The sequence below is a fragment of the Lynx rufus genome, unplaced genomic scaffold, assembly GCF_022079265.1.
Source record: "Lynx rufus isolate CCGP_SWC_20201006 ecotype Redwood Valley unplaced genomic scaffold, mLynRuf1.p SCAF_10, whole genome shotgun sequence".
Taxonomy (NCBI): domain Eukaryota; kingdom Metazoa; phylum Chordata; class Mammalia; order Carnivora; family Felidae; genus Lynx; species Lynx rufus.
Window position 1 is genome coordinate 58,125,937 of NW_025814824.1, and position 23,555 is coordinate 58,149,491.

General features: G+C 39.0%; 1 protein-coding gene across 2 annotated transcripts in view; it reads right to left on the bottom strand.

Moving 5' to 3' along the window:
- Positions 1-23,555, bottom strand: part of RNF38 (ring finger protein 38) — a 131,049-nt gene that overhangs the window by 67,246 nt on the left and 40,248 nt on the right. For both annotated transcript variants that reach the window (XM_047066333.1, XM_047066338.1), the window contains exon 2: positions 2,566-2,636. In XM_047066333.1, the coding sequence (XP_046922289.1) occupies positions 2,566-2,636 (71 nt within the window). The remainder of the gene's footprint in view (positions 1-2,565; positions 2,637-23,555) is intronic.

The following is a 23,555-nucleotide window of genomic DNA, read 5'->3' on the forward strand; positions in this document are numbered from 1 at the left end:
CACGAACCATGAGATCGTGACCTGAGCCAAAGTCAGACGGTCAACCGACTGAGCTACCCAGGCACCCCTTCCAAGTTTATTTTAAAAAGAGGGTTGGAGGGGTGCCTGGGTGGCTCAGTCTGTTGAGCGTCCGACTTCGGCTCAGGTCATGATCTCATGGTTCATGGGTTCGAGCCCCGTGTTGGGCTCTGTGCTGACAGCTTGCTCAGAGCCTAGAGCCTACTTTGGATTCTGTGTCTCCTCCTCTCTCTGTCCCTCCCCTGCTCACACTCTGTCTCTCTCAAAAATAAATAAATGTGAAAAAAAAAATAAAAAGAGAGTTGAATTATCTGAGTCCTATAATCCCTTCAATTCTCAAAGTGAGAGAATACTTTGAGTGTTGTGTACTTGTGTGAGTATGTATGTGTATGCAAACACATCCAAGTGCTATGTGCTATGTGTCAGGTAGCAGGCTCAATTTGTTTCTGCTTTTACAAAACCAATATCCATTTGTTAAAGAAGTCAGAAGCTGTTGCAAACATAAAGATCTTAATTTTTAGACATGCTATCCACAGCCTTCCTCCCTAGAATAATGCCTGATGATCCTATTCAAAACTGCTATCCAACTCTTGGTGGTTCTCATCCCACTTATTCTGCTCTACATTTTCTTTAATTCACCGCACTTATTGTAACATATTATTTATGTATGGTGTTTATTTTTATTGGCTGCCTCCCCCCAGCAAGACTGTACACTCATGAAAAAACAGCAATCTTTGTTTTGTATCCTGATATATCTCGTAAGTGCCTAGACACATAGCTGCCAGTCAATAAATCTGACTGAATCAGTTGAATAAATTATAAATACACAGTCAAGAGGCTCTAATCCATTCTCTCCATTTCCCTCTGGGAAACAATCATAAGTATACAACACACAGCAGGCAGGACAAAGGGGAGAGCAGTTTCTCACAATTCTTTGATCTGTTGGTCAAATGACAAAATCCCTTAAAGTTCTCTTCCCTTCTCCCCGTGTATTTTAAGAAAAATGTGCCATCTCCTAAAAGCACAAAATCGGTCATAGAAAGATGCAGAAATTAGGAGCAAAAATATTTCCAAGTAGATGGCAAGCATCTTGTGGAGGTAGAGAGAAATCTCATCTCCAGACTCTATCTGGAGACAGAACAGAGCACAGTTTGGCATCACCACTACGAATGAACAAATGGAGAAAAGCATATTATACTTAGCAGAGGGAAGAAAAACTCAACCCCAAAACATCTTCACAATTACAAAGCACAGTTGTAAGCAATATTACTGGCCTAAAGTGATTCTGCCTTTCCCTCTATCATCACTTTTTTTTTTTCCCAAATGCTCATTTCTAAAATCTCTGGTATACTGAATTTTACAGAGCTAACTGTATATAGTCTAGCAGTATCTTTCAGTGGCTTGCTACTAAAAAGTTAGAAGTTAAATCCATGCCTCTGGATTACTATAATAATAAAAGAGACTCTGGAATGCTAAAAGCATACCACTCTCTGTAAACAGACTGAAATCTGTCTCAGCAAAGCTCACAAAGACAGGGAGATCAACACACAGAACAAAGAAAACCATTTGGAAAATCCCAATGACCAACCAAACTTCTTGATCTAGCTCCAACAGGATGAGGGAGGAGGATCTTGATTAAAACAGCAGAGAAAAGGATCACTTGGATTGGTTTGCCTGGGAAAACTACCAAGGGAGTGATACATTGCTCCATGTAAGACACAGGAAATGGGAGGGAAGCCACTGGAAACTGATGATGGAAAAGACTAAATTTAAGTCCATCCAACATCAGCAGCCAGATGTTCCAAGCACCAAGCCCACATTAGTATCTACTTGCAAGGGCTGGGCCATCAACTGTGCTGATGAGTACTGGAAAGTCCCCAAGACCAGGCTGCTTGAGAGAAGAAGCAAAACACCAAAATGAAACAAAACTGCCAACAATTCGGACCCGATTTAAAAACCAAACAAAAAATGAAACAAACAAAAAAAACCTCAGGCCCTAAGCAGATTTCTTTTGCATGAATTAGACAGGTTCCATCTTAAAATCCTCAACATTTCGATTGGGCTTTGGAAACAGGAAAAAAAAAAAAAAAAAGTAAGTACGAGAAGAAATGGTAATACAACACAATCAACTAAAAAAAAATCAAATCAAAGTGGCTAAGATATTTCAAACTAGAAACAGACACAAATTGCTGAGACAATTAGCAGCTTTGGGAGCACCTGTTCATATATTAAGATAATCCACCCAGTCTGTGCAAGAAACGAGGAAGCAAAGTGACAGGGACAAGGATGAGCATTAAAAAAAAAAAAAAAAAAAAAAAAAAAAATGGAGGTTTTATTAAGAGACCAGCCCACTTCCTGAAAATTATCCTCAAGTGTTCTGGAGTGGTCTAATAATCTGACACATACAGCAGCAAGGCCTTCTGTATCTCAAAATCGTGCCTCCCCAGGCACACTCTCCTGGCCCCATGTCCACAGTTATGCAAGTAAATCCAACAATATAAGGGCAGCATGCATTTTCACCATGATAGACATCAACACAGACCTCACCTTGTCACTGTCATCATGACAAATGTGGTCGTGATGGATGGACTGGCACTGAAAAGAAGCACCAACACTACCTACAAGAGAAAGGGAGGAAAAGTTAAGATGCAGTAAGTCCTTACATTTAAGCTGTTTTTCCAATTAAAAGTGCTTTTCTATCATCCCATCTAATCCTCAACAATACTCAGAAGTAGGCAGGATAGAGATTGTATTATTCATGCAGCTTAAGCAAAACAAAACACGGAGAGGCTGTCTTGCACAAAGTAGCAGTCAGTGAAGTGGTGTATCTGAAACTAGAATCTTGTTCAAACCCCTTATTCACCACTTTCTACTATACTGAGCAGTTAGCTTTCAAAGTATGGCCACCTAAGTAAGCACAACAGCCTTCAATAAGGCAAACCTATTTAAAAATATAGACATACCCTCTTCAGACTATATATACTTCCTTTGAGAAAAAACCTGACACTATAAACTCTTAGCATATAGATAATACCATCTAATACACAATTATGGGGCACCTGGCTGGCACTCAGCTGGTGGGGCACGCAACTCTTGATCTTGGGGCTGTAGGTTTGAGCTCCATGTTGGGTATAGAGAGATTACTTAAAAATAAAATGTTTAGGGGCACCTGGTTGGCTCAGTCAGTTAAGCATCCAACTCTTGATTTCAGGATTGTGAGTTTGAGCCCCAAGCTGGGTGTAGAGATTACTTAATAAAACCTAAGGGGCACCTGGGTGACTCAGTTGGTTAAGCATCTGTCTCTTGATTTCAACTCAGGTCATGATCTCATGGTTCATGAGTTTGAGCCCTGCATCAGGCTCTGTGCTGACAGTGCAAACCTGCTTGGGATTCTCTCTCTCCTCTTTCTGCCCTGCCCCATTTGCACATGCCCCTCTCTCTCAATAAATAAACTTTAAAAAAATAAAATCTTAAAAAATGTTTAAGGGGCACCTGGGTGGCTCAGGTGGCTGAGCATCTAACTCTTGGTTTTGGCTAGGGTCGTGATCTCGTGGTTTGTGGGATTGAGCTCTTGAGTTGAGTTCTGTGCTAGCAGTGCAGAGCCTGCTTGGGATTCTCTCTCTCCCAATCTCTCTGTGCCTCCCCCCACTTTTGTGTGTGAGCGCACTCATGCACGCTTTCTCTCAAAATAAAAAACACTTGGGGTGCCTGGGTGGCTCAGTAGGTTAAGCGTCCGACTTCGGCTCAGGTCATGATCTCGCGGTCTGTGAGTTCGAGCCCCGCATCAGGCTCTGTGCTGATGGCTCAGAGCCTGGACCCTGTTTCAGATTCTGTGTCTCCCTCTCTCTCTGACCCTCCCCCGTTCATGCTCTGTCTCTCTCTGTCTCAAAAATAAATAAACGTTAAAAAAAAATAAAAAAAAACACTTATTTTTAAAATAAAAATTTTAAATGTTAAAATTTTAAGTTTAAAATTTACAAAATTAAAGCATTTATATTTATTTTTTTAATGTTTAATACACAATCATATAAGATTATAAATCAGTTGTTACTTTGAAAGTATACTTTTTTACTGCAACTCTTTGTTAATTTGAAGAACTATCTCCTAATGACTGCTCTATAATAGTGACATTTCTAACCAATAGGAAAACAAATGATTATTCAATAAATGATTCAACAACTGATGAGCCATTTGAAAAAGTTTGGTTCCTACATCACACCATACAGAAAATGGTGGCTCAAAGATCTATATAAATGTAAAAACAATGAAATCAGTTTTAAAGGAAATGTAGACTTAAAAAATAATCTTGGGATAAGAGAAACTTTCTGAAAGATAGCTAAAACAAAAGGCATAAACAAAAAGTCAGCAGGCATGACTGCCTATCAAAGATGAGCAAAACCCCTTCTTATGTAGGAGAATTTGACCTTGGGTTAATCCCTCCTAAACTGATTAAAACAACATGCTACCTATATGTCGCTTGGCAACACTGCTTATGATATAAAGTTGCCAAACTAGTAAATTGCATCTGCATCTAGAAGTACAACGAACACTTAGTAGCAAGCCATGTTTTTGAGCTTCTCTGAGTCTAGTGACACGTAATTAGGCATGTCCCTTGCAGAGGATCCTTGAAACTATGCCCATGGATTTCTCTGTGGCACCCAAAGTGGTTATCATCTCTGAACCTGAGTTGTCAAAAGAACACTTTGGAAAGTATGAACTGTTACATGAACTTCCACAAGGACTCCCATTATCTTTTTTTTTTTTAAAGATTTTATTTTTTTTTTTTAATGTTTATTTATTTTTGAGAGAGACACAGACAGCCTGAGTGGGGAGGGGCAGAGAGAGGAAGACACAGAATCCGAAGCAGGCTCCAGGTTCTGAGCTGTCAGCACAGAGCCCGATGAGGGACTCAAACCCCGCAAGATCATGACCTTAGCTGAAGTCGGACGCTCAATCGACTGAGCTAACAGGCGCCCCTAAGATTCTATTTTTAAGTAATCTCTACACCCAATGTGGGGTTTGAACTCACGATTAAGAGTCACATGCTCTACCAATTGAGCCAGGCCGGTGCCCCAGGACTCCCACTATCTTATAGACAAGTTATAGTTATCATCCTATATCCTTCTGAATAAAGTGTTGCCAAGTGAGACCTATGGTCTTTTTATCATTCTGAATACATAAATGCTTAGTTGAACCTAAGACATCTGCCACCCCTGCAGACATTACATTGTATTTTGTAAAATTCACCACACCATCAATTCAGATGTTCAATTATTCCACATGCAACTGAGAAAGAATGCTGCCTACTTTGACACATTTTCTTAATATTAAACTTTTTAATTTCATACATATTGAAATAACTCTTTTAGACTTGTTTAAAGGTAGATTTTTATCCTATGTTACTCTTATGCATTGATAAAGAGAAAATACTGTCAGAATGGCTAAGATAAAAAACTCAAGATATAACAAGTGTTGGTGAGGATGTGGGAAAAAAAGGAACCCTCACGCACTGCTGGTAGGAATGCAAATTGGTGCAGCCACTGTAGAAGAGAGTGTGGGGGCTTCTCAAAAAACTAAAAATAGAATTACCATATGACCTAGTAATTCTACTAATGGGTATTTACCCAGAGAAAACACTAATTCAAAAACATATATGTACCCCTATGTTTATTGCAGTGTTATTTATAATAGCTAAGATATGGCAGAAACCCAAGTGTCTATCAACAGACAAATGGATAAAGATGTGGGGTGTGTGTGTGTTCAAATATTCCTGAGCCATAAAAAAGAATGCAATTTTGCCATTTTGCAATGACACGGATGAACCTTGAGCATATAATGCGAAGTGAAATCAGTCAGAGACAAATACCATATGATTTCACTCGTATAGAATTTAAGAAACAAAACAAAACAATGAAAAAGAGACCAACAAAAACCCTAGAGTCCTAAATACAGAGAACAGGTGGTTGCCAGAGGGGAGGTGGGTGGGGGTGAAACACATAAAGGGGACTAAGTACACTTACTGTGATGAACACTGAGAAATGTATAGAATTGTTGAAATATACTGTACATCTGAAACTAACACTGTATGTCAATTATACTAGGAAGGAAGGAAGGAAGGAAGGAAGGAAGGAAGGAAGGAAGGAAGGAAGGAAGGAAGGAAGGAAGGAAGGAAGGAAGGAAAAATAATTACATTGGCAATAGCAGAGAAAATTTTTAAAAACTACAAAGAATAAAAAAAACTTACCAGAAGGGTGCCTGGGTAGCTCAAGTAGTTAAGTGCCTGACTCTTGACTTTGGCCCAGATCATGATCTCATGGTTCAGTTTATGAACCCAAGCGGGCTCCACCCTCACAGCACTGAGCATGGGGGCTGGGGGCGGGGGGATTCTCTCTCCGCCCCTCCCCCACTGGTGCTCTCACATATTCATGTGCACTATCTCTGTCTCTCAAAATAAATAAACTTTAAAAAAACAAATTAATCTCACTCAAACACAGGACTAAAAACACTAAATAAAACTGCAGCATACACAGTATGTATAGTAGTGACAACACATGTAATATATGTCATCATAATCTACTCATGTTTACCTAAGAGAAGCCTGATTCCTTACATGAATTCAAAAAAAAGAAAATTTATCAAGAAAGTATTAAGATAGGGGCGCCTGGGTGGCGCAGTCGGTTAAGCGTCCGACTTCAGCCAGGTCACGATCTCGCGGTCCGGGAGTTCGAGCCCCGCGTCGGGCTCTGGGCTGATGGCTCAGAGCCTGGAGCCTGCTTCCGATTCTGTGTCTCCCTCTCTCTCTGCCCCTCCCCCGTTCATGCTCTGTCTCTCTCTGTCCCAAAAATAAATAAACGTTAAAAAAAAAAAAATTAAAAAAAAAAAAAAAGAAAGTATTAAGATAAAATTTATCAAGAAACAATGTCAAAAAGTTTGCTCTGAGATGCCTGGCTGACCAAATTGGTAAAGCATGCAACTCTTGATCTCAGGTTCATGAGTTTGAGCCTCACGTTGGGCATAGAGCTTACTTTAAAAGATAAATAAAATATGGGGTGCCTGGGTGACTCAGCTGGTAAGTATCTGACTCTCAGTTTCAGCTCAGGTCATGATCTCATGGTTTCGTGGGTTTGAGCCCCGTGTTGGGCTCTGTGCTGACAGTACAGAGCCTGCTTGGGATTCTCTCTCTCTCCCTTGCTCTCTACCCCTCCCCCACTCAGCTGTCTCTAAATAAATAAATAAATAAATAAATAAATAAATAAATAAATAAAACTTAAAAATTTAAAAAAATATATAAATATTAAAAATTAAAAAATAAAAGTTTGATCACATCAAAAGATGCTGAAAAGCATTTGATATTATCAATATCTATTTTTCAGAAATACACTTATGAATATACTTAACAAGTTTTTGACACTGGATGATAATTTCAGGGAGGATGCGGGGGAGAGACACAGTTGCCAAAAAGTACACTTATGGATAGAGTAATATAAACCACAACGTGCCCTCTGGTATTATTATCAGTTAACATCATTTAACATATTCCAAATCCATGATTTGGAAGAAAGAATTATACAATAATGTCCCAAATATTAAAATCTCCCGAGAAAGTAGAATGACAAATTAAATCATGACATCAACTATTGTGTCAAAAATATGGTAGATATGTTTTAAAGAGGAGTTAGTAAAATTATACTTCCAGCCACTATTAACCTAGTAATATTAAATATAACCATGTAATATTAAAGTTAGACTAGTGAAAGAAAACCCTAAGAATTGACGGTTATAAGTATACATTAGATACTTTCAAAGAGGTACCAAGACAGACATTATTTTACTCTTCCACAAAACCCTTGTATTTAACATATCATGTCAGGGGCACCTGGGTGGCCAGTTGGTTAAACGCTGACTTCAGCTCAGGTCATGATCTCATGGTTCATGAGTTCGAGCGTGCGTCAGGCTCTGTGCTGACAGCTCAGAGCCTGGAGCCTGCTTTGGATTCTGTGTCTCCCTCTCTCTCTGCCCCTCCTCTACTCATCCTCTCTCTCTGTCTCTCTCTCAAAAATAAACATTAAAAAAATTTTAACATATCATGCATGTCATCTGTGTTTCTATTGAACACAGTTTAAGATGCAATTGTGCTGGAAACAGTTCACATCATATCATTTAATGACTGTGGGAGAGACCACCACTTGGGACCATCACCAAAAACTTGGGACTCCATGAAAGCTGGAGAGATAAAGACTGAGATACATTATTTAGCAACTTAAAAATCTCTTCTGAAAGAAAGTATTAAAAACAAATGAACAGGGGTGTCTGGGTAGCTCAGTTAAGCGTCCAACACTTGACTGGCTCAGGTCATGATCTCATGGTTCATGAGTTCAAGCCCCCCATCTGCACTATGAGTGCAGAGCCTGCAGGGGATTCTTTCTCTCCCTCTCTCTCTCTCTCTCTCTCTGCCCCTCCCCCCACTCTCTCGACAGCTCTCTCAAAATAAAACACTTTAAAAACAAAGAAACAAAAGAAAAGTCCCACAAATGAACAGACATCCACAAATAAAACAGAAACAAAAAACAAAAAACAAAAACCACCTAGACACTGACTTTACACCTTTTCACAAAAATTACTCAAAATGGATCATGTAAAACATAAATGTAAAACATAAAACTATAAAACTTACAAAAGATAACAAAGGAGAAAATCTAAGAGACCTTGGGTTTGACAATGAGTTTTTAGATACAACACCAAAAGCTTAATCCGTGAAAGAAAAATGTGCTAAGATAGACTTCTTTTAAATTAAAAATTTCTGCTCTGTGAAAGACATTTTGAGAATAAAAAACCAAAGCCACAAACGGCTGAAAATATTTGCAAAACGCGTATCTGATAAAGGACTGGTATCCAAAAATATTCTAAGAACTCAAAACTCAACAGTAAGAAAACATACAACCCAATGTTAAAATGGGCTAGGTTTCTCTGTGACCTTTTGCCCTGAATATCAGAGCTCACTCTTTTGCCATTAAGGGAAGGGCCTTTGGATAGAAAACAATGCAGAAGCACCCTAGAGATGAAAGAATACACAAAACCACCAGCTTCCCTCTCTATCCCTGTCCCATAAGACAAAGGATGTTGACAGACTAAAGCTGAATCCTGAAGAATAAAATACATGTCTTAAGGTAGCTTTGGATAAGCTAATCAGAAAAGAAGTACACAGCAGCAACATTAGAAACAAGAGGGCCAATTTTTGAAATGTGAAAGAATCTAGTAGAGAACAAGCTAAATAATGCACATTAGACGGTGTTCACCATGAGTGTTCTTTCTTCAAATACATTTTATGAAGTTATCATTCCTGCTCAACGTGCCCTGGGGGCGCCTGGGTGGCTCCCTTGGTTAAGGGTCTGCCTTCAGCTCAGGTCATAATCTCAGCTCATGGTTAGAGCCCTACATGGGGCTCTGTGCTGACAACTCAGGGCTGAGCCTGCTTCAGATTCTGGGTCTCTTTACTCTCTCTCTGCACCTCCCCTACTTGCCCTCTGTCTCTCTCTCTCTTAAAAATAAACATTAAAAAAAAATAAAAATAAATAAGAAAGAGCGTGCCCTGGCACTCACAGGCAGAGAAGGGGCCAGGGGGCCAAAGTGACAGCATGCTTCCATGCAGTCAAGGCTGGTCCTCCCACCTGGTGGCCCATTCCATGGTCTGCTCACACCAGCATTACACTTCTCACTTGGCGTTCTTAACTTGGGACCCAAGACTTCCATGGAGACAAAATTTTACCTTTACTATCATTAACTTGAAGATAAAATGTAAACATTCATTCTCTTGTGACTATAGCAACAAACCACATTAGTATAGACAGTATGTGACACTGTCACTATTAAAAACCATAAATATTTTCATACAATAGTTGTTACAGGTATACTGAAATGTTATTTACACTTATCACTAGTTTGAATTTATGATAGCTATTAGGCACACTGCTAAAATATATTATTTAATGCATTTATAAGATGCAAATGTATTTCTATTACAAATTAGTTTTTACTATTTTTATAACTACATCCCAGTCTAATTGATTTCCTTTGTAACCTCATGTATTTTACTTTATGCAATTAAAAATGTTCTCCTGGAAAGAGGCCTACTGAACTTCACCTGATTACCAAGAATCCATGAGACACACCAAAAATGGTTACAAATCCTACATTAGCTAGCAAAGGATGCTGGGCCCGGAGGAACAAATCACATCAGAAGCCTTGTAAGGGAAGAGACCTGCATCATCCTGGGAAAATTCAGAAAAATGTGCAAAACTGAGGAAAGAGAACAGAAATGAGGATTAAAGTGAGAGTGTGGAGCCCAAAGTTTAGAACTAAGGGAGGTAAAGAGGCCAAGGGTCAAACAGTGGTGGGAAGTGAAGTTTCAGAGCAACTGCCAAGAGTATCAGCTAGGATTCTAGTCAACAGGAGCAAGGTGGTGATGTAAAGCAGAGACACTATTTGCCATGTTCCCAGAGACCACTACGCTGCAAAATCCAACCGTCAATTCTGCGTCCTCATCTTTCATGATCTATTTGCAGCATCTGACCCACTTGATGCCACTCTCCTTCTTGAAACCCTTTTCTTCACTTGGCCTCAGGGAAACTTCCCAAATTACTGACTGCAACTTCTCAGTCCCATTTGGTAGAGTCTCTTCATCTCCCTAATTTCTAAAGGCTGAAATGTTCCAAAGATCAATCCTCCGACTTCTCTTTTCTGTCTATATTTACTCCTTTAGTGATCCTGACTAGTCCCATGGCTGATAACTCCAAAATCGGTATCTCCAAACCCTGACGTCCTCACCTCCCACCACAAGAAAATTCACATTTCTATATACTGCTACCTACTCGGTATCACTTAGATGTCCAACTAGCATCTCACACATTACGTACCCAAAACCGAGCTCGTGATCTTCCCCTCCAAAACCACCCCTCTTCCAGTTTCAGTAAATGACAAAACTATTCACCAGCTGTTCACCACCACCGGCCAAAACCCTTGGCATCATCCTCAACTCCTCTCTTTCACTCACATCCCACATTTGATCAATTAGCAAATCCTGTTGGTTCTACTTTCAAAATATGCCTGAAATACAATGACTTCATATGTTCTCCATTGCCACTACCCATGTCAAAGCCTGGACTAATGCAGTAGCTTCTTAACCGATCTCCTTAGTTCTACTCTTTCCCTGTGAACTTTCCTTATCTTCCCCCCTAGTCTATTTTCCATACTGTAGCATGGAGGACCCTTTAAACTGTTCGGACAGATCACGTCACTCCTCCTCTGAAAACCTAGGTTCCTTCTCTCACTCATAATAAAATCCAAAGTCCTTACACCTTGGTCTACAAGGTCTTTCACATGACCTGGCTATCCTAGACCTTTCTGATCTTATCTCCTGCCACTTCTCCTTTCCTAAAAGGAAATTAAAACACAGTAAATACACATAGCAAGTTGTCATGCTAATATGTGATATACTTAAAACAGAACACTGTTCTATGTATGCCTCTTAGTCCCAGGCCCATTCAGAACTCATATTCCCCTGTTGACACGCAGGATGATTTTCCAAATGACATGTTCTAACAAGGATAGTTGGAATGTAACTGAGACTCTTCTGCACATTGCTTTGAAAAAATAAAAGTACTGTGTTTATAAAATACAAACATACAATCTTCTTATATAAACATCTGCAGAAAAACATTGTTGAGACATATGTATATTCCTTGAAATCTGGGTATAAAAAAACAAGAGGCATTAAACCACAATACCAAACTAAAGACCTGGGTAAAGTGTGCACATATCTTTAAAGGTGGTTAACTCTTGACGGTGTGTGATAAAAACATGGCATGCTGAGCGCTGTGAGGATTATTCTTCATTGTGCACATCTGAGACAGGGGGTTGCATTATTTAATCTAGAATATGAAGTGGGCCCCTCTTAAGCACCTCCTGGACTCAATAGCTATTTGCCTATCACCTCAGAAACAAAGATTTGAGGGTTTTAAAATGCAGATTTTGATGTCACAGGGATGAAAGATAGAGCATGAAGAATGTAGTTGGTAGTATTGTAATAGCATTGTATGGTACCAGATGGTAGCTCGACTTATGAGCACAGCATAGCTTACAGACTTCTTGAATCACTATGTTGCACGCCTGAACCTAACTTAACATTGTATGTCAACTACACTTCAATAAAAATATTAGTAAAATGTGTACCTGTTTAGATTTTTATTCAAAAGTATTTTCCAGATCTAGCACTTTAGGTTGAAAGGAGTATTTTTTAAAACTACACTCTTGGGGTGCCTGAGTGGCTCAGTCGGTTAAGCATCCGACTTTGGCTCAGGTCATGATCTCACAGTTTGTGCGTTTGAGCCCCACATCGGGCTCTGTGCTGACAGCTCAGTGCCTGGAGCCTGCTTCAGATTCTGTGTCTCCCTCTCTCTCTGCCCCTCCCCTGCTCACACTCTGTCTCTCTGTGTCTCTCAAAAATAAATAAATGCAAAAAAAAAAATTTTTTAAAAACTACACTCCTGAATTTACTAATGTATTCATTTAACAACAAGGAACTGACCTGTGGTCAAACCCTAATAGTTTAAAATAAAAATATATTTTTTTATGTTTACTTAATTATTTTGAGAGAGAAGCGTGCATGTGTACAAGCAGGAGAGGGGCAGAGGGAGAGGGAGAAAGAAAAGACTCTCAAGCAGGCTCCATGCTCACAGTTCAGAGCCTGGCATGGGGCTCAGTCTCACCAATCCTTAGATCACAACCTGAGCCAAAATCAAGAGTCGGACACTTAACCAACTGAACCATCCAGGTGCCCCAAGATATTTCTCTTTTAATAAATAAGTAAAATACACTTTCAAAATGGAACCAAAAAATAAATAAAATAAAAATGAAGATTTGAACGACAAAACTGGACAACGGGAAGAGCAATAGCATCCACATAAGCACCACATGCTTTCTGTGACCTATTCTAGGAGACAAAAAGCAGCAGCAAATACTGGCCAAAATTTTACCAATTTGAGCATTCAGAACAACAAAAAAAGACTATAGCTGGCCAAAACACATTCACATCAATGAAAACCTGTGAGTCTCTAATAGTACTCAAAAAAAGGGAGAAAAGACTTCTCTTATCACTTCCGGAAGTGTCTATTAAAACAGCTTACTTCAAAAACTGGTAATTAAAACCAAAAAAACATGCATTTACCCTACCTTCTCGAGTGATCAAACAGCCTTAGTTCTATCGAGTTCTATATTACAGAAGAATGCCAGCTAATATATGTTGAAGGTATTTTTTCAGAATTAGGAAACATTGTTTTGCAAACCCCACAAAACTGTTGATTCAGGCAAGGGTCATCAATTAGGTTAAAATCATTAGGTGAAAAGTGCATGGAAATTTATAAGTGCCCAAGTAACACTACACAGGTTACGGGTAGTTGCAGAGAGAACTACACAGTAAGGAGATCAACTCCTATCATCTTAAACCAGTGGTCAATCAGCATCATTAGCAGTGGGCCAACCAGATAATAAATTCTGAGGTGATACAATATGAGATTCAGACATGATGTCTGTTTGGCATTTGAGCAAAAAAGTACTTCCCTTACATCCACCACACTACTGAATATGATTTCCAGCTTACAGGAAATACAGAAGACAGATGAACAAATGACATCGCAAAAAAGCAATCAGCTTACCCAAAGTCGTTCTGCAGAACAGATGGCTCAGGTTTTTAATAAGTCAGTGTTATTACTATTTTAAAAAGAAAATTTTAAGATAGGAACTATGCTAGATTAAAAAAAAGACCTGGGGGTGCCTGGCTGGCTCAGTCAGTAGAGCAGGAGACTCTTGATCTTGGGGTGGTGAGTTCAAGCCCCGTGTTGGGCATAGCGCCTACTTTATTAAAAAAAAAAAAAAAGTGTTTAAGTTTATTTATTTTGAGAGAGACAGCAGAAGCAGGGGAGGGGCAGAGAGAGAGGGAAAGAGAGAGAATCCCAAGCAGGCTCCGCACTGTCAGCACAGAGCCCAATGCGGAAATCAAACTCACGAATTGTGAGATTGTGACTTGAGTCGAAACCAAGAGTTGGAGGCTTAACTGACTCAGCCACTCAGGTGCCTCTAAAAAAAATTTTTTTTAATTAAAAAAAAATTTAAAAAAATTTTAAAGGCTTAAGGAAAATAACCAGATATGCATACCAGGTTGTATACAAGTTTCAATAAACCAGATGAAAAAAATATTTGGGAAAGAACTGGAGAAATGTGAATATTATAAAATTAGATGAGATGAAAATTTACCAAAATGAAATAACTTAAAAAGCAGGGTATTGGCGTGCCTGGGTGGCTCAGTCAGCTGAGCACATGACTCCTGATCTCAGGGTTGTGCGTTCAAACCCCATGTTGGGCATGGAGCCTACTTTAAAAAAAATAATAAAATTAAATTAAAATTAAAAAGCAGGGTAAAGAAAAATATGAAAAAAATTTTTTTAAAGAATACAAATAGCACGATTTCATGCTGGTTACATATACATGTACACAGATATGCATAATAAAAATTCAGAATAATATATTATGATACTAACAATGGTAATCCCTGAGTGATAGGAGGAAATATTTTTCTTATTTTTGCTCATCTATATTTTGATTTTCCATGATTCTTATGAAAAAAAAAAGGGCCTAGCTCCAAGGCTAGCTCCCAGTATCCCTAGGAATATTGGACCAGATGGGACAACAGCCTCAAGAGACATAAACAGAGGACTCCAATAGCACCCTCATGACCATGAACAGCATTCTTGAAAGGAACTATCCATTTTCTTCTTTCTCCTGAGACCCTGTCCAGAGAATGATCTTGGTGACAACTGTTAAGATGGCCTGCTCTGCTAAGATACAGCTGTTAGCTTAAGTGTAGGGACAAATATTTTGACTCCATTCCTTCTGTTATAAAGTTCCAATCCAAATCTATAACGGCTTCTGAGAAATGTACCTTGGAGAAAGCAGTCGAGACCAACCTCTAAGCAGTCTTACATGGCTTTTAGATCCTTTAGGACGCTGGAATAGGACCCTGCACATAGTAGATATTGTACATGTATTTAAATGGATTGTTCTGAAATCTAGTCCTGTTTTCTAAAGGCATGAACAACCCTTCCAAATCAGTATTCTGAAAACTTAATTAGCCTACCAGCCACCGCAATTCAAGGAATTGAAATAGATGCTAAAAAGCATCTGACCTCAATCAGCAAAATAAAAAGAGAAACTAGGGGTGTCTGGGTGGCTCAGTCAGGTTAAGCATCAGACTTTGGCTCAGGTCGTGATATTGCGATTCATGGGCTCGAGGCCCGTGTCAGGCTCTGTGCTGACAGCTCAGAGCCTGGAGACTGCTTCAGATTCTGTGTCTCCCTCTCTCTCTGCTCCTGCCCTGCTCATGCTGTCTCTCTCAATAAACATTAAAAACAAAATAAAAAAAGGAAACTATACAGTTACATTTTTGTCCATTCTACACTAAATGCAACAGGTAGACTTTTAAAAAAATCCAGTCCCAAGAATCCTGCTTGTACTGTTTTAAATTTGTTTTATTTATTTATTTACTCACTTATCTATTTATAGTAATCTCTACACCAACGTGGAACTCAAACTCACGAGCTCAAGATCAAGACTTGCATGCTCTACTGACTGAGCCAGCCAGGCACCCCTCCTGCTTGTACTTCTTATATAACTGTCACTACAATTACTGTCTGAAAGAGACATTCAGCACTTAAGTCTAATTTTTGGTTCTGTTCCCATTTACTGTTCTTTCAGGGCTCTTTTCCTTTTCACTCTAACAGGATTTTTTTTTTTTTAAGTGCCTGATTTTATAGCAGGACATGAAAACATACTGAGCCGTATCCAATACTTGGCCGAGAGGCTGGTAAATTCTAGAATATGATCTCTCTGGGTTTTAATCACATCACTTGCAATAGCCTTCACAACTGCTACCAGGATACCAGAGTCTATGGCGCGGTTGCAGAGAAACGCACCTAGAGGGTTCAGAGTCTTAACAACCAACAAACAAGGTCTATATTTCTGCTCCAAAGATTGAAGGATTATCCAACTGGTTAAACCCAACTTTATTCATCAATTCTCAATGTTCTACACTTTCTCCAAATGAACTTAACAATAAAACAGACTACACTGTTTTTAGAAATCTTAAGGTTTATAAGCCAGACTACTGGCTCTATCAGATAATATACTTTAAGACATTATTGATGTTAGGTAAATAATGTGCAAGGGAAAATCTTATTCTGTGAGGATCAGCTGCCTATTTACTGTGACAATAAGATCTTATTGCTGCTTCTAGCTAAGTACAGCAGAAAAGCAGATTTCAATCTTGGGTTGTTTTAAACAACTTTATGGAGATACAATTCATATACCATAGAATTCATCCATTTAAAGCATAAAATTAATATTTTTAGTATATTTACAAAGCTGTGCAACTATTATCACAATCAATTTTAGAACAATTTTCTCACTCTAAAAAGCAACCCGAGACCATTAGCTCATTTTCCCCTTCTACACACACCTGACAACCACTCATCTAATTCCTGTATATGTCCAGTCTGGACATTTCTTATAAATGGAATCATAAAAATATGTGATCTTTGTAACTGACTTTCACATAGCACAATGTTTGCAAGGTTCATCCATGTTATAGAATGCATCGATTCATTCCTTTTTATGACTAAATAATATTCCTGTGTATGGATAACCACATTTTGTTTATATATTTATCAACTGATGGACATATGAGTTGTTTCCACTTGAGTAATATTAGGAATAATGCTATTAAGGCATTCACAGTAAGTTTTTGTGTGGATAGAACTGCTGGACCATATGGTACCTCTATTGAACCTATTAAGGAACTGCCAAAGTGTATTCCAAAGTGGCCAGATCACTTTACAATTCTACCAGCAGTATATAAGGATTCCTCTGGTTGTTTTCGGAGTAGAATGAACCTTGAAGCCAGACCTAGATACAGTTCAGTCATTTACTGAATATGTCATCTTAAGCAAGTCATTGAACAAATCATACGTCTTTTCTCCTCTATAAAATGGGAATAATAATGTCTACTTACATCTACTTCAGAGTTGTTCTGAGGGTTATTTTTTTAATTTATTTATTTATTTATTTATTTATTTGCTGGAGGGGGAGGGGGGGAGGGAGCGCTCATGCAAGTGAGCAAAGGGCAGAGAGAGAAGGAGAGAGAGTGCGGAGCCCAGAGCAGGGCTCAAAATCACCGACCGTGAGATCATGACCTGAGCCAAAGTCAGATGCTTAACCGAGTGAGTTACCCATGTGCTCTTCCGAGGGTTATTACTAAGATTAAATGTATGAAAATGCTCACAGCACAGTGCCTGGCACATAGCAACTCAATAAATGGTATTATAATTAACACTTCTGTTCAAACAAGACTGCTGATTTGCCTGTGAGACACTGCCTAACTCCTTAACTTTTTTCTAGAACTCTCATCACACTCATCATACTGTAATTTTTTGGTTACATGTCTGTCTCTCCAACCAGACCATAAGCTTATCTTTTCGTATTCTAGCATGAAGTACATTTTCTAGATCATGACAGCCACTAAATAAACGCAGAGACAAAGGAAAGCTGAAAGGAACTACAAAAATGAAAAAGAAAAGGGGAGAAAAAAGGAGAGGGGGTGAAGAAAGGCAAAAAAAGCTTTCCTCTCCTCTGGTCTATACTTCCATCAGTTCCTCTACCCTCCCAGCCTCAGTGAGATTTAATTACGTCTTCCTCCTTTCTCCCACACAAGCTGCTTACACCTCATAACATGTCTTGTATATAACAGTTAAATACAGATAAATTCAATCTCCCCTGCTGGACTACATTTTCCGTGGAATTGGAGATTTACCCTTATTCATCTTTATTACCTCTGTAGAGCCTAATGCCAGTCTTGTTCACAGCAGGCCCTACTAAAAAGTTTTACTGAATACATAAAGACTTTGTGCAGTTGAGGAACTCTGATTTTATGCCTAACAAAAAGGAATCAACCTTGGGATGCAAGGAGTATACTACAACTGAATAGGACCTACAAGACACAGTTAGGGGGAGTACACTTTCTTCTTACACTTAGGGCTGTAATGCTTGAATGGTCCATTCTAAAGAGAGCCCTGAGCATTTCTAAGTACCCACGCTGTACCAGACACCTGTGTGCAAGACAATGCAAAAAGCAAGCAAGCTCCTTGCTCTTTGGCACTTACAGCTCAGTAGAGAGTACTTGCCTTGTATCCTGAAGGTTCTAATCTCATTCCTACTCCAGAAATTTCATCAGTGCAATGGCTTCATTCACTTAATATTTATCAAACCCCCATTATGTGTCAGGTCTATCCCAGGCACCAGGGACATGAAAATAAGTAAGACAAAATCTCTGCCCTTTCATTTATCTTATATTTTAACCTATTCTATGAAGATGCATTTCTCAGTCAATAACTCTGTGAAATACCAGCATGTAATGATAACACATAGACATAAGTTTAAAAAGTAAAACAGAATGAAATGGTTTATGATGAAAAAAGAACTCCATTACTCTAGTTCCCATCATTCCTTCCCAGAGGCAAGTATCCTCAAATCTTCTAGGCATTTCCACTAGCACTGATCTCAACTTTTCTAAATAATATGTTTATGACTATTTCCTAGCTATCAATTTTATGAATTTATCAGATTTCTGCCATGCAATTATTAGAAGATTAAATGCTTCCATCCCTCCTATTCTACTTCCCCTCTCATCCAGTCCTCCAACAGAATTATAGAACATTTTGTATCTATATCAAAATGACTGGTGAAATTTCAGAAAGGGGTAAGATCTCTTGAGAAGTTGTAGCCAAAGAAAAGCAAATAGCCGAGAGGTAAAAGGTTTTGAATAGTGAAATGTATAGGAAGCGGTGAGGAATAGTAGTTAAGAAAGGAGACAAAGGAAGAGAAGGAGACAGAAGAAAATAAAAACAAGGCAATAGTGTTGGGGACTGTGGCAGGAGCAAAGAGAAGGAGACTGATTTGATCAGTTTTCTTAAGTTTTAACAAGAGGATAAGTGGTAAAGGGAATGGCTCCACTTTTTACTTTTCTTTATTTGAATGGAAATATGAGGACTTTAGATAGGAGGGAGTAAAATTCAATTTCCAGAGCATCTCTTTATTCTTTGTAAGGGGACACAGAGAGAATGCAGAAATTGTGAATCCGAACAAAAATATGGCCTGAATGCAATCCATTTCTCACACTATAAAATAAGTAATCTCACTGGTGTTTCTAGGCATTCTCACTGAGCTTTAAATTAATCCAAGTATTGGGGAGCCTAGCTGGCTCAGTTGGTGGAACATGCTACTCTTGACCTTGGGGTTGCAAGTTTGAGTCTCACATTGGGTGTAGAGAATACTTAAAAGTAAAAAATAAAAATATTAAAATTAATTAATGAATTAATTAATCCAACTCTTGACTTTCTTATCTATTCATTACCTTCCATTTTACCAGGGATAAAGGTGAACTTCAACAAATCGTATTTCAGACACTGAGTAGAAAATGCCACGTATGCATATGCTAACTACTATTTATGATGAGCAAATATAGTAACATAATATACTTCTTTTATACTTCAGTTCTTATAAATTCAAATCTTCAGCCTGAAGTCGAAACCTTTAACCCTCTAACACCTTTCCTAAATGAAAAGTTAAATTACTGCTATGATTTTTAGCACAGGCACAATGTTCATATTCACATATAACATTATATTCAACAATATGAAGGGGCTTGATAAGAAAAACTCCTCACTTTTCCAGGGTCATAAATAAAGTATGCAGTAACGTATAAAGAGCAGTAAATAAGGCATAAATAAAGAGCAGGAACTTACAAAGAACCTCTAAAAATGAGAATATACAAATAGTAAGCTTTTCTCAAAAGAAACATGCAAATGAGCATTGTACTGACATATCTTTCTTACTCATCAGATTGATAAAGATCAAAAAGTTTGATAACACACTGTGCTGGAAAAGACATGAAAAAACAGGCATTCAAACACTGCTTGCAGGACAGATGTAAACCAGTACATCTTCTAAAAAGAGCAATTTGGCAGTTAACTACCTCCAATGGAAAAAGCATGTATGCTTTATTATTTTTTTTAATGTTTGTTTATTTTTGAGAGAGAGAGAGAGAGACCGAGTGCGAGCTGGGGAGGTGCAGAGAGAGCAGGCGACACAGAATCTGAAGCAGGCTCCAAGCTCTGAGTTGTCAGCACAGAGCCTGACGCGGGGCTCAAACCCATGACTAGTGAGATCATGACCTGAGCTGAAGTCAGATGTTTAACTGACTGAACCACCCAGGCACCCCAAAACACATATCCTTTAAACCAGATATTCCAATTCTAAGAGTTCATTTTACAAATACACTGACACTCAGGCAAATTGATATATACATACAAATTATGCGTCATAGTTTATTACATGTCTCCCAAGATTAGAACTGGCTACATGGGGGCAGGAAATTCCCTCTGCTTTTTACATTGCCATCCTAAGCGCAAAGAGTGCCGAGAGCACAGCAGGTGCTCAATAAGTATTTGGTCAGTGGAAATAGTAAAAGCCAAGATTTTAAAAATCTAAATGCCCATTAATAAAGGAACACTCTAAAACTGTAAGGAAGCGAAGAGAGAAAGTTCTTTATGTACTGATAAAGAATGAGCTCCACTATATACTGTTAAAGAGAAAAAAAGCAATGTGCGGAACATCATAGTAGGCCACTGCTGTGTAAAAAAGATGGGGCAGTACAGATGTATAGACAGTGATGACACCAACTGTCTCTAAGTCTAGGAAGAACTAGGAGGTTGGAAAACAGGTGTCAAAGAAAGTCTATTCACTGTATGCTTTTCTCTATTTTTTGAATTTTTGACCCATGTGAACACAGTGCCTGTTCTAAAGAATAAATTTTAGGGGCACCTGGGTGCTCAGTCAGTTAAGCATCCAACTCCTGATTTTGGCTCACATCATGATCTCTCAGTTCGTGAGATCAATCCCCACATTGGGCTTTGGGCTGACAGTGCAGAACCTGCCTGGGGTTCTTTCTCTTCTCTCCCTCTCTCTGCCCCTTCCCTGCTCACACTTTCTCTAAATTAATAAATAAACTATAAATAAATAAATAAATAAATAAATAAATAAATAAATTTTAGAGAAGAGATCAGCCCTACTCTAAATTACACTGGTTGTAAAATGAAGCAGATTTTTTTAAGTTTATTTATTTATTTATTTAAAAAAATTTTTTTTCAACGTTTTTATTTATTTTTGGGACAGAGAGAGACAGAGCATGAACGGGGGAGGGGCAGAGAGAGAGGGAGACACAGAATCGGAAACAGGCTCCAGGCTCGGAGCCATCCGCCCAGAGCCTGACGCGGGGCTCAAACTCACAGACCGCGAGATTGTGACCTGGCTGAAGTCGGACGCTTAACTGACTGCGCCACCCAGGCGCCCCTAGTTTATTTATTTTTTGAGAGAGAGAGAGAGAGAGAGAGACACAGTGAGGGAGGGAGGGGCAGGGAGAGACAGAGAAGGAGACAGAGAATCCCAAGCAGGTTCCACACTGCCAGTGCACAAACCGTGAGATTATGACCTGAGCCAAAAACCAAAAGTCAGGCCATTAATCGACTGAGCCACCCAGGCACCCCTAAAATAAAGCAGATTCTTAAACACACTTGAGGTTAGCAAGTTGAAAATGTGAGGCAAACACCACAGTCATAATTTTTCAGAGACATGACTTGTACCTAAGGATTATTTACCTTCCAAAACCAAAGTAGAAAGTAGGTGGAATGAAATTACATTAATAATTTATATTATTCTGTGAAATCTACATAGTTGCTATTTGGGTAACAGACCATCATTTAGAGGGAGAAACTGAATTTGAAAAATAAGCAATAGTTAATGTTCAGTTCTGATTCTTAAATGTTCAGAGACCACTGTTGATGCTGTGGCCTTCTTGGGTGGTTTAATAAATAGCAAATATAATCTAGTGCTTTGCAATTCTGTGTTTTCTTATTTACCAAAACTTGTAGGTTTTTATTTCCTAAATACCAATATCACCAGTTTCAAAATGGCAAAACAATTCATTTAAATGTTTATTTTAGGGGCGCCTGGGTAGCTCAGCAGGTTAGGCATCCGACTTCAGCTCAGGATGATCTAGCAGTTCGTGAGTTTTGAGCCCCACATGGGGCTCTGTGCTGACAGCTCAAAGCCTGGAGCCTGCTTCAGATTCTGCGTCTCCCTCTCTCTCTGCCCCTCCCCCACTCACGCTCTGTCTCTCTCTGTCTCAAAAATAAATAAAAACATGAAAAAAATTAACAAAAAAAAAAAAAAAAGAAAGGGCATCATAAAGTACCTGGGGAAGCCAAATCACCTCAATGGGAAGGTTGATATTAACTGATAATCCAAATGAAAAGAGACCTAAATTCAGTTTGGAATTTAGATCCCACTCAGTTCCTTTTCTGAAAGATGTCCCCTATTACTACAATAGTAATGATGGGGTATCTGGGTGGCTCAGTTGATTAAGCATCTGACTCCTGATTTCAGCTCAGGTAGTGAGTGATCTCATGATCAGAAGATCAAGCCTCCGAGTCAGGCTCTGTGATGGCAGTATGAAGCCTGCTTGGGATTCTCTCCCTCTCTCTCTGCCTCTTCCCCCCCACACCCCCTCATGTGCATGAGCACACACCCTCTCCCTCTGTCTTAATATACATTAAAGAAAATAGCAATGACAGACATATAGCATATTCTAAATTATCGTATTAGATTCATTTACATCCATTTTTTACTTTTATTATATGCGGAAAATATTTTAACTTATAGAAGCATAATCAACAGCAGGAAACAGTCATAATAAGATTAGCATTAAAGCGGGGCGCCTGGGTGGCGCAGTCGGTTAAGCGTCCGACTTCAGCCAGGTCACGATCTCGCGGTCCGGGAGTTCGAGCCCCGTGTCAGGCTCTGGGCTGATGGCTCAGAGCCTGGAGCCTGTTTCCGATTCTGTGTCTCCCTCTCTCTCTGCCCCTCCCCTGTTCATGCTCTGTCTCTCTCTGTCCCAAAAATAAATAAACGTTGAAAAAAAAAATTTTTTTTTTAAAATAAGATTAGCATTAAAGAACAGGCACATAGGGGCACCTGGGTGGTTCAGTTGATTCAGCATTCGACTCTTGATTTAGACTCAGGTCAAGATCTCAGGCTTCATGGATTCGAGCCGCACAATGGGCTCTGTACTGGCAGTGGGGAGCCTGCTTGGGATTCATTCTGTCATTCTCTCTCTCTCTCTTGCTCTCTGCCTCTCCCCCACTCACACTGTATCTGTCTCTTCAAAAATAAACAAACTTAAAAAAAATTTTTAATTGAAGAACAGGAACATAAAAAATAGGAAAATAAGCCATACCTAGGAAAATAACACCAGCATTCTTCACAGAGCTAGAACAAACAATCCTAAAATTTGTATGGAACCAGAAAAGACCCCAAATAGC